The following is a 12,419-nucleotide window of genomic DNA, read 5'->3' as shown; positions in this document are numbered from 1 at the left end:
ATCCAAACCTGTCATTCATTTTATTTCACTGTGAAAGATTACTTGCCTAAATATTTTTCTTCCTCCTTCCCCCACATTACCAGCATTTCAGCAACCTTCTAAAAAATGTCAGAAGAGCAAGTAAACTTTTCCAACATGCTCCGAGGAAAGCTAACTGCAGCAATTTAAGACATAACCAGCATTTCTGGCTCCTTGTCTCCTCTACAGGAGGTTACCACTCCCAAAACAGCATCTCAGCCTCTTCAAATGCGCAAAGCTAATTAGAGTGGGGCTGGGATAAACTGCCAAAATTTGCACTGAAGTGCCCCAGGCAGATGAGCACATTCCAACTCTGCAGTCCTGCTGCCCTATATTTGCAGAGAGATAGCAACAAAAAGCTTCAGAGAGGGAATTGGGAAAGGTGTTAAAGCCCCGCAGTTGTCTGCTAAATGACCATAATTGCCGACCTGAGCTCTTCAGGTTCCTGTCCAAAACCACAGGGCTTCTCACCCGTGCACAACCTGGAGGCAGTTCAGCAGCAATGCAAACATTCTGCCTTGCACTTAGGGATGCACTGTTCATGCACTCTGACCTACAGCCAGTCAGGAATGAAAGCCCAACCAATGAACACTTGTCTAAAAATGTTCAGGTTTTTGGCACCATCGGGATGTAGGATTTCATGACAAGGAGGAAGTCAAAACTAGACCCTGCATGGAAAACACGGAGAAGCTGGAGTGCAGCAGCAGCACCACTTATTGAAAACAGAAGCAAATCCATAAAATGATCAAGCTCATAAAAGTACAATTCAGTTGCCTTTCCCAGCTCTGATTTTAAATGATTGTTTTTCCAATACAAGTGTCCCGTGTCAGCATTTGCTTCTAACACTTGCTTTGGCAATTACCAAGTTTGACGTGAGCCACAGATCCTGAGTGCAAGACAGTGCTCAGCCTCTGAACAGAACTCTTCAGCTGACAAAAATCAGACTTCTCCTGTTCCAGTCACGCCATCCACCATCCCAGCAGACTGAAGCGTGGGAGGTTCTTTGTCTAATTGTAACATTCTGTTCTGCCTTCTCCTCATAATTTTTATAATAACCAGAGAAGACCTTACTGTGATACAGCAAAGAAAAGCCCCGAGCCTCACCAGTAAAAGGTATTCCATTTAAATGATTTTTTTTTTTTGGTGACATGTAACTTCTCTGTGTTTTTAACACATTTTCTCAGTTTAAGAAAGTATTTCTGGTTCTAGGTTTTACTTATTTTTTCTTTCCATTGCCATGTCCTTGTCATCCTCTGCTGGAACACAGTTTTTCTTTAAGAGAAAAAGAAACTATTTGTTGTCCAATTTGTCACATTAATATCACAGGACAGACTGTTTACCATGGGTCAAATTCTGCTGTCCTTGGTATTTGCTATTAGAATTCATCTGAGAAAGGAGAACCAGGGATGTGGTCCTGGCTGCAAGCCAGTACTTGACTTCTCTCAAGCACTACAATGCAGTTGTGCTAAATCAAGCCTTTCACAGAACCCCAGAATGGGTCAGGTCGGAAAGGAACACAGTGGGTCATCTGGTCCAACCCCTCTGCTCCATCAGGGTCATCCCAGAACACAGGGCACAGGATTGTGTCCTGAAGGTTCTGGAATATCCCCAGTGAGGGAGACTGGGACAATACGATCCAGTGCTTGGTCCCTGCACAGGAGCTCTGCCTCGAGTTCAGGTGGAGCTTCCTGGGCATCAGCTCCTGCCTGCTGCCTCCTGTTGTGTTGGCTGGAACACTGTGAGGAGCCTGTTCCATGCTCTGAGCCCTCTCTGCAGATATTCACACAATTAATGACGTCCCTCGCAGCCACCTCTCAAAGCTGAACAGCCCCGGCTCCCTCAGCCTCCTCTTTCTTTGAGATCTCTAAGTTATACCAGAAAAAATAACATGTACCCAGTAAACACAGCACATTTCTGTGAGCACCTCACCAGCATCCACGGCAGCACAACTTCCACAGCCATAAATCAGAAACCACCCGAGTTAGCAGGAGCGCCCGGGCACGCGGCCTGCATGGGTGAGCCGAGAGAGGAGGGACGGAGAGGAAGGGCAGCAGTTTGGGGTGGGTTGGGGGGGTTGGTGGCATTTTGGGGTGGATCGGTACTGTTTTGGGGCATTTTTGTGGGGTTTCGGTGGCGTTTTGGTGCATTTTGGGGTGGTTTGGTGACACTTTGGAGTGGTTTGTGGCGGCTCAGTGGTGTTTTGGGGGCAGTTTTGTGGGGGTTTGGCAGTGTTTTGGTGGCGTTTTGGGGAAGTTTGTGGCGGTTTGACAGTGTTTTGGGGCAGTTTGTGGCAGTTCAGGTGGCGTTTTGTGGCGGTTTGTGACGGTTCAGACGGAGTTTTGGGGCAGTTTGTGGCGGTTCGGTGGCGTTCAGGGGCGGTTTTGGGGCAGTTTGTGGCGGTTCCTGGCGGTTTTAGGGCGGTTCAGGGTCGGTTTGTGGCGGTTCAGTGACGTTGAGGGGCGGTTCTGGGGCAGTTTGTGGCGGTTCAGGGGCGGTTTTGGGGCAGTTTGTGGCGGTTCAGGGGCGGTTTTGGGGCAGTTGGTGGCGGTTTTGGGGCAGTTGGTGGCGGTTCAGGGACGGTCTTGGGGCGGTTCGTGGCCGCTCGTTCGGGTCGGGCCGGGTCGGGGCGGGGCGCGGCGCGGACCCACCTCTGCCGGCAGGGGGCGCGGGCGGGCCGTCCTCGCCGGGCGGGCGCAGCCCGTTGTTGAAGGTCGGAGCCTCGGCCGGCTGCAGCTGCCAGTTGAGCCCCAGGAGATGCATGGCTGCGGACACAGGGGACACACACAGCGGTCAGCGCGGCTACGGACACCCGAGCGCCCCGCGGGAACGCCCCAGAGCCGCTCGGCTCGTAGGGATGGGGATGTGCTAAAAGAACCGGCAACAGCGGCAGCAAAACGCCCCCCCCTCCCCCCCAGCCGCAAAATGCCAAATAAACAAAAGCGAGCTCTGGTTGACTCACACACATCTGTGTGGCACTGAAATACGAAAGGCAAAATGCTCACAGCTCTGGGCAAGGCCGGGCACCAGGAGCCGCTTTCCCGACTCCCGGAGTGCGGGGGACACGTCTCGGGAAACAAAGCACTTGCTGCAGGTACCAGCTCCCAGTTTAAATTATAGTGGTAATTTATATGTTGATTATAAAATCGGCTTTAGCCCTACGTAAAGTTGTGACTTGGTAATGCAATTATTTTGTGTTTAGTACAACTTATTTAAATCAATACATTAGAATAACAGAATCACAGAACGGTTTGAAAGCAACCGGAAATATCATCCAGTTCCAATCGCTGCCATAGGCACGGATGCCTTCCACTAGACCAGGTTGCTTCCAAGCCTTGCCCAACCTCACCCTGAACACTTCCAGGGCTGGAGCATCCCCAGTTCACCTGGGCAACCTGTGCCAGGGCCTCACCACTCTCACAGGGATGAATTTCTTCCCAACAAACACACAACCTACTCCTGCTCTATTTCAGTGTGAAGCCATTATAGAGCCTCTATCTTCATTTTGTAGATTGAGCTTCCCTGAGCATCTCAGGGCTGTGCCAATCCTTTCACCTCACAGTTTTTTGACCCCATGGCCCCAAGCCCCACACAGCCCCAGAAAGGGAAGGTTTGACTGCTCCCAGCCACGGGCTCCCAGCCATCCCTGTGCCAGGGACAGGTCTGTGTGGCCATGGGCTGCCAGCCATCCCTGTGCCAGGGACAGGTCTGTGTGGCCATGGGCTCCCAGCCATCCCTGTGCCAGGGACAGGTCTGTGTGGCCATGGACTCCCAGCCATCCCTGTGCCAGGGACAGGTCTGTGTGGCCATGAGCTCCCAGCCATCCCTGTGCCAGGGACAGGTCTGTGTGGCCATGGACTCCCAGCCATCCCTGTGCCAGGGACAGGTCTGTGTGGCCATGAGCTCCCAGCCATCCCTGTGCCAGGGACAGGTCTGTGTGGCCATGGGCTCCCAGCCATCCCTGTGCCAGGGACAGGTCTGTGTGGCCATGGGCTCTGTAGCCATCCCTGTGCCAGGGACAGGTCTGTGTGGCCATGTCAGAGGCTGTGCAGTGCACCTGGAACTGGAGCTGAGCAGTGGGAGCCAGGCCAAGCACACCCTGCACAAGTGCCTGAGTTATAGGCACTGTGGCAGGGCTAATTGAATAAGTCCTGTGCATAATGCATGAGACTTGACAGGTCTGAATCATTCAGCCAGTGGATTTATGTGCATCTTCACCTTGTATAAACACAGCTACCTGCATACTCTCATCACATTATCCCCATGGCACTCAATACAGAGCAGTGGTGAGGGATAAAGCCCACCAAGCTGCTTCTTTCCCTTTCTTTGCATCTTTCTGCTTGCACAGCAAATATGTAAACCTACACGCCACAGAGAACAGTGTTTCCAGTTACGTCAAAAGGTGTTTGAGAGGATTCACTGTTAATTTGTGGGCAGGAAAAAGAAAATTATTATAGGCATCTTTAGAATTGTTCTCTTCTGCAGTGTCAGATTCACATGAGATTATCAGATATTTTGCATCCAATTCAAAGTGATTATAGTGGCCACACACTAAGTGTTCAACGAGTAAATGTTAGGGAGAGGAGAAGCAAAACACTTCTCACAGATATTGCCATTTACAGTGCTGGAGCTACCACTCAGATAATCTCAGAATGCAGCGAATCCATTTAGATGTGACTTATTCTGTGTGCATTCCTAAGCCCCAAGAAAACAAAAAACACCCCCCACTCCCAGAATCCATCTATCCCAACTCCTGGAAATCTCTCAGCATGCATATGCAGAGTTTAACCTCTGTATTTTTGACAAAAGCAGCAGGGGAGCAAGACATCTTTCCTAACACCCTCTTCCCTGGACATCCTATAGACTAAGCAGATGTCTAAGAATAGTAACTAAAATCAGGAGACATTTTCTGTGAAAAGGGCAGCTGCCAGATTTCATATTCATACCGAATTTGCAAATTTTGTTTCTATTATGTCAAAATACCTCACAAAAACAAAGAAAAAAAACTGCCTTAAAGCCTCTGGTTAGATTCCAGACATGAACCTGAAAAGGATGTTTTGGAAAGAAACGACTCAAAATTTATCTCTATGGAATGTTTAAGAATTCTTGGAAAATAGACAGCAAATTTATGTGGGATCAAATGATTTATTCAATTACAACTTATTTGTCTTGCCAAAACAAAGGCTTTAAAAAAGCCTTTTAAAAAAAGGCTTAAAAAAAGCCTTTAAAACGCTTTTTCAGTCTAACCTCAAGTAACCATTTTATTTTTTTTTTTAAGTACAGCAAATGAAACTGAAAAATCATTCATGAAGTTCAAACCCCATAGAGCAGAGACAGCTGTGCTGGGCTGGGACAGCAGAGGAGCAGCTCGGGGTGTTTGTGCTGGCAGCAATTCCCACACCCTGCACAGGCACCAGGTTCAGCTGGACCAGCCCCGAAAGCCAAGAGTGCATAAAGATGAGGTGAATTTCAAATCCCCACAATGCAAACAAGCCACTGAGGAGAATTAGACTTTTGTGTTTTATACTCTCAGTGTGTCTATTCAAAGTTGCCATTTTTTAAAATTTTATTGCAAGCGTAACCATAAATGTAGGTCACTTGCAGAGATGAAAGCCTGCTGCTTCAACTGTGAACCAATTCTTACAACAGAGAGATAAAGAAATCATAACTAATAGTCTGTCCAAGAAAATTATAGTTGCTACCTTATAATTACCAGGTAAATTCAGACAAGGAATTATAAAAGATCTTATTAACATGGTATTAAAAAAAACTTGTGATCCATCTGCATCCAAGCACACCATGGTTTCATTAATAACTGTGTTTTAATCATGGATGCACGTTAGGTAGGAGCAATTAGAGCTCCTTCCTAACGGGGCAGGGATTTGCATGTCTGCTCCATCCCTCCTGGGGACAGAATCTGCTGCACAGCTCGCACGTCCATGAGGTGATCTACACACTTCCACTAAGACAGCTGCAGTCACAAACACGAGGAATGTTCCCCTTCCACCAAGAACGAGTGGAGGAAAGTGTGTCACAGGGGCCTGGGGGGAAAGCTCCGTGTCTGCATCTGCACTGAGCAGAGCTGAGTGGCAGCCGAGCAGGGGGAACAAGGAGATGCCTTCTCTCTGCTGCTTCACAGTGCTGTGAGATGGCAAATTTATATGATTAACCTTTCTTTCTGTTAATCAAAAAAAATGCCTCCAGCAAAGGAATAAGTAGAAGCCCATTTAATTAGAACGTGGGGATCCACGCAGAAGTTGAGTGCATGTGTCTCAGAGGAGAAATTTGGGCTAGTCAATTTGTGCCTGTTTGCTGTTTTTTCTGCTTTTCTTTTCTAATTTGAAACTGGCTTTGTTTTTTTTTTTTCCCAACAACAATTTGTGTATCCACAAATTGTATTTTGCAGAGCACTTATAGGATTTTTGTGTGTTTGCTTTCCCCCCGCCGCTCAACATTTAAACATATTTTCAAACTTCTTCTCTCTGATACTTGATGTTCAAACACTGAGCTTGTCAGAATTTACAGGGTTCATTTAACACTAACATCTAGTAATTCAGAATAGCTCTCTAAACCATGAGAATTCAGAAACAATAAATTTTGAAGTAAAACCTTTGAGGTTTAGGTAAAAAATACCTAGGTATTTTAGGTAAAAAATAATAACCAACCTCTCACTCCTACTCTAGCATCATTCACATACAGAGAGCAAAAGCACCTGGAAGCTAAACCTGCATGCCCAGCAAGAACAAAAGCAGAGACCTGGTTCATCACTCCAGGTGGCAGAGCTGACAAGGATCAGTCTAAGACTTACATAAGATAGAGCTTGCTAGAGTGAATCACATATTATTTTAAGAAGTCCCAAAAGGTACACAAATCCACAGGAAATTGATAAAACTTACATGCAAATTATCTTGAAATTCTCTAAACTCAGTAGTGTCCCCATATTCCTCTTTCATTGGTTTTCTCTCATTATGGCCATGAACCCACTGCCCACTCCAGTCAGAGTTTTTCTTAAAGGACAATGGTTTCCAAGATCAGGAGGCTCTCTCTCTTGTCTTTGTGCTCTTTGTCACTCTTGACCTTGTACATTGAAAAGGAGAGACCTCTGGTGTCCTTGTGAGCTGGAGATCTCCCTGCAGTACAGCTCAGTGTCTGCCAACAGGCAGAGCAGAATGAGGATTTTCACTTATCCCTTGGTAATACTCTTTCTTAAAATGAGAAATATGCAGACTAATGATCCATCATGTCCCCCATTCCTACTGCATCTTCCCAGTTAGGGTCTGTAAAATACACACTGCTTGCTTGTTGGAAAATTCAGTATTCCCTAAGCAATTCAAAAAGATGGGAAGATTATACAATTGAACAGAATTAAGAATGTTTCCATAGTTTAATTTCCAAAAGTCATGCTTATTAACCCCTGAATTAACATCCACCACAATGAACCCATCAAACACGACTTTGTCAGGCTATATCCAATGTTTGTCTGAACAGGACAACCTCTTATCATACGAACAAGAGATCACTCCATTGTATCACAAACATGAGCAAACCTACACTTAAAGCACGTTTGCTGTTCAAAGGCCATTGTGTTACAGGAGCAGAAATGTTCAGTTTCCATCCACTCATGAGGTTAACGATGATGCAATTCTTGGTATTTATTATGTAGTTTTCAGCAACATCAAATTAATTTCCAAGCCAGGTCTAATGAATCACAGACATGAGAAAACAAAAGGTGCCTAATAAATCTTAGCATAATGTTTATTCCATAGCATCTATATTCAAAGACCTATCTGCACATCTATTTTTTATTTCATTTAGTCTGACAATTGTTTTAATGCACCACAATGTTTGTATGAAGTAAAAGATATTTAGTGTTTTAGACTTCTGGGTGCATATAGATGGGTACCTAAACAACCTGAAAAGAATAAATGCATTCCCCAAAAATTTAAAAAATAATTAAACATTATTGTATGCTTATTTATATTAAATCTTACTAAGCTGAGACTCATGGTCCTTTATTAGTTACTACTTTTTGATCATGCAGCAAAACTTGAGGAATACCAGAAATTGATCTTACGGATCTCAATTATTATTCATAAAATAACAGTTACTTAAAAGATTAGAAGCATAGTAGTTTAAAGTTTTATTATTCCTCTGGAGAAAGAGGTTCAAGTTCAACCCAAGTCACAAGTGAAACAAGTGCATTAGGCCTATTCCCCAGTGATTACTTGCCCCCATTACAGAATGAATGCACAATCCATCACAGCTGACAACCTCTCCTCAAGAGATGCCCGAGACAGGAATAGCAGGGGGCTCAAAGTCAGAAAGAGCAATGGGGGAACTGCATGGGAAAAACTTGCACAGTGCTGCAAACACTCCACTTGCTTCTAACCAGTGCTGTCAGGGCTCTGCTGAGGAGAGTGGATTCTTGGATGCTGTAACAAGGGAAGTAAGAAGCCTTTCCCAGCCCCTCTCATATCTGAAGAGATTGAAAGACAGTTCACACACAAATGATCAGAATTTACTGAACTACATCTTAGTTAAGATCCATACTTTGCTGATGTGCCTCACAATTATCAGGTACTGAACAGAGGGCAGGGAGGCTCTGTCAGATGGGCAGCACTGCACATGTTCCTTTTTGCACAAGACATGTCACCATTGGGGACAATCTGTAAAAGTCCTCTCGTAGAAAAACTGGACTTGGCAACACATATGCCAGACAAAGATTCCAATAAATCACAGGTGATTTACAGAGGCTGGCACCACCCTCTGCTCGATAATTTTGTTGGCCAGCCTCCAGCCACATTTGCAGCAGGAGCAGTACAAGCACTGTCAGGATGAAGCTTGGATGGGATTCGGAGTCTTTGACAAGGGCTGAGGAAGGTGTGTCAAAGAAAGCTCACAATTATATTCATGCCCTTTCATATTCTGCCACTGGCAGAAAGGGACATTGTCTCTGGGAGCTCTAACCTGCAATCCACCCATTAAACATATATTAAAGTGATTGAAATATCATTATCAAAGAATATGAGTCTTGCTACTTAGAAGGAGCAGTCTTAAACAACGTGAGCAAGTAACACCTTTCCTAGAGAAACAATGATGTCTCCTAAAATTTATAAGTGTCAGAACTTTCTATTCTTCCTTAAATACCTCATGTGACTGTGACAATGATGCCAGAGTTCTCCTGAGGGTATCCAAGAGATGTCACAAAAATTGATCACATTCCCACGCCTCTTTCTGAAACAAAAAACAAAAGCCACATGGCTTGCTGGGTGGACATCTGCCCTTTTGATATATTATCTACAGGAAAGTCTAAAGTACTATTTTAAAAAGTCCAAACGGATGATATCTGTGATAGAATTCCAAATGGAAAGCAGGCCATGCAGGGAAAGGGGCACAGTCTGCTGCTGATAATGCATTATTCAAGAAGAGACCTGACCGAGAACTGCACAAGGACATAAAATAACCGAGCAACTGGGCCAGAAATTGGCAGATGAAGTTCAAACCCGTAAAATAAAGTATGCTGAGGAGGAGTAATTTTAACTCCACGTGTAAAATAATGACTTCTGAGCTGACTTGTATCAAACAGAAGGAAAATTTTGGGCTAGATGTTAATCTCAAGTAAGTCAAACATTGAATCAGTATGGGAAGGGTATAAATAAAGCAAGGAATATTGTTATGCTACCACCCCTCCTCTCAGAAAAGACCTAGAATGATCAGAGGTTGGAGAATGACTAGGGCAAAGCACATACATGATTAACCCTTCTTACCAGATAACCATTTTTGTGTGCTGGAGACAGATGAATGGATAACCTGACTTGTGTCTAACCCAGCACAGCTGCTGCTACACATACACGACATTCCTGAGTGTAGCCACTAGTCCCAGTGTTTGGTACAAGTTTGATAGCAAATGTTTGATACATGTTGATGCAGCATGGCCCTATCTGCCCACCTGGCCTGGCAATCCAGGGAATCTTTAGTACCACTCATCACAGGCAAATCCTGTGATTTTTATGGCATGAAACGTTTCTAGAAGCAGCATGATTTTAGGCATAGAATGCAGTACAGAAACGGCAACTACTGACATGCCACAACTTTTGTGCAGGTGTCTCAACCCAGTGTAGGTATTCATCAGTACAATGGTAAATACTCTAATTAATAGCATAGCAGGGTCAGTTATGAGAGAAGAATTTTCAAAATATTTTACTGGAGATCTCAGGGACACAGCAGATAAGGATTTACCTTTAACAGGATTGATAGCAGAGATCAAAGACCAGCTAAAAAAATGCATCATTCTCTGCATACCAGTACCTAGGATATTTATGAACCTGAGTTTTAATATTAATGGCTTAGAATCCTTAGAGCTCATACAGAACATTTGGATGCATTCTTGATTATATTGCCTCTTCTACTTGTGGCCATTCAGTTGTTTGTAGGCAAGGTTAAAGTAGCATTTCAAAAATAGATCATTTGATGTAAATGCAATACTTTTTGTGGAATATATGCAAAAAGTCCTGCTTATTTACTGTGATTATTGAAACTCAACAACAAATAGATGGCTTACTTTCAAAGTCATTCATTCTCAGCAATTCATCTTAACCATCAATATGCTATGTGCTGTGCACAACATTTTCACAATAAATTGAAATTAAAAGTTCATTTGGGAACTCCATATAAAGCATTATCAAAATCCACAACTTCAAGAATTTACAGATCCCACTATTTTCAATAAAACAATAGGCTTGCCTGTATTACACCTAGAGAGGACAATAAAGAACCATTTTGCTGTCTTATTTACCCTGCCTATAACACTGAACAAGACCTCTCACTTCTCAGAGTCACTTTTTGCAGTTTACAATGCTGAAAATGGAAAATTCTATTAACTATAATGGCACTGCAGTGTATTTTTATATCTTGTTGCGTGGTTTTTTTCCTACTTCTCTATCAATTGAATCAAGTTCATATTGTTACCCACATACAAGCTTCTATATGTTACCCAGCCACAGGATTATGCTCTTGTTAATTGTGCTTGACATCTGCAATAGTTTTATGCTTAAAAAAACAACAACAGCATTTTGTAACTTTTGAAACAGAAAGTGTATTTCCTGGCTTCAGGAAGAAAGCAGTGAGGACTGTTTATAAAAAATCAGTGTAAGGAATCCCAGGCTGCCATTCCCACTGGCCTCCTCACAGCTGCAGAGCTTCTGGGCTTCTCTCACCCAGAGCATTCCTATAAACACAGACATGGGAAATGTGAATTCCAGCACCTAAATTTCTGGGATGTGAACCAAGGCAAAGGAGGCAGACCCTCAGCTTTGGACAGTTCTGGCTGTGGAAGAGGGATGAGCTCAGTGTCAGCCCTGCTCCTTCTGCTCACCAGGGAAACGTAGGAACCATTGGAAAACACAATGGAAAGGAGAGCTGACTTCACATTATCTTAAACATAAGAAAGAAATCCTTAGGCATAATTTCACCCTCAGCATGTTAACTCTTTTAGACAATAAACTGCTTAGAACAAGATGTTTGCTTTAAAGCATCCAGCCTAAGAAATGTTTTATAGAAATACCATAAAGGATCTGTGAGTGAGTGTATTGTTGTCAGCAGCAGAAAAATTTCTGCTAGGAATTAATTGCTTTCTTTTGAATAAATGTTATTAAAGATTGAAAAGAAGATGGAAGAAGGGCTCTAAGATGCTTTATTGTCAACTGTGTTCATACAGAAGAAATAGGGGGATCCAAAAAAAAGTTTGTTTGTTTTTTTCTCAAATTGATCACCCCCCCCAAGCTGACTGATTTATTTCCCTGTGCACGTCAATAAACTGAATGGAATGGATTTTCAAAGCACAGCATGAAAGATATACCCACAAATCCCATTAGGAGTAATGTGATTTGTGTGCTTATCTGCCATGCAATGCTTTGAAAGTTCATTCCTCTATTTCCATCTGCAGCTTTTCTACTTCCAAAAATAGTTGAAAAGCTTACACACACTTGCAGCTCCTTTGGGGGTAGGGACGATGTGAAGAGCTGGTGCCCAATTCCCAGGATAAAGCCAGGCAAGCTGAGTTCCAGCCCAGGAACACGAGCTGTACCTTGGGTGGGTGTTTGCTCCCCAGTCCCCACCGTGATGCCATAGAAAAGATCCCTGGCTCAGGCCTCCACTTTGCTCCTCTCAGTCCTCTTTACTGAAATGTTTTGATTTTGTGCCACTTTGAGCAATCTTTTTGTCACGAGAAGGGTAACAGCATTGCGTGCTGCCTTCAGAATCTGGAATCTCATGACAAAGACCTTAAAAGAGAAGCAGAATACAGTGCACTGCTCATTTATTCTCATGACAGGCCTTAGATTGTACAGAGCGTAGAGAACTGGCACACGATTAATCAGTTCCTGAGACTGTGCAATGTGAACTCA

The 12,419-nt window shown here is 43.9% G+C and overlaps 1 protein-coding gene across 3 annotated transcripts in view; it reads right to left on the bottom strand.

The window, feature by feature from the left end:
* Nucleotides 1–12,419, bottom strand: part of TENM2 (teneurin transmembrane protein 2) — a 617,267-nt gene that overhangs the window by 120,182 nt on the left and 484,666 nt on the right. For 2 of the 3 annotated variants that reach the window (XM_088173828.1, XM_088173829.1), the window contains one exon: nt 2,667–2,780. The exons of the other annotated variant lie outside the window; for it this stretch is intronic. In XM_088173828.1, coding sequence (XP_088029954.1) covers nt 2,667–2,780 — 114 coding nt within the window. The remainder of the gene's footprint in view (nt 1–2,666; nt 2,781–12,419) is intronic. 3 annotated transcript variants of the gene reach the window in all.

Source organism: Sturnus vulgaris, chromosome 15 (assembly GCF_052056855.1).
Source record: "Sturnus vulgaris isolate bStuVul1 chromosome 15, bStuVul1.hap1, whole genome shotgun sequence".
Lineage (NCBI taxonomy): Eukaryota > Metazoa > Chordata > Aves > Passeriformes > Sturnidae > Sturnus > Sturnus vulgaris.
This window is presented reverse-complemented; position numbering and strand designations above follow the sequence as displayed.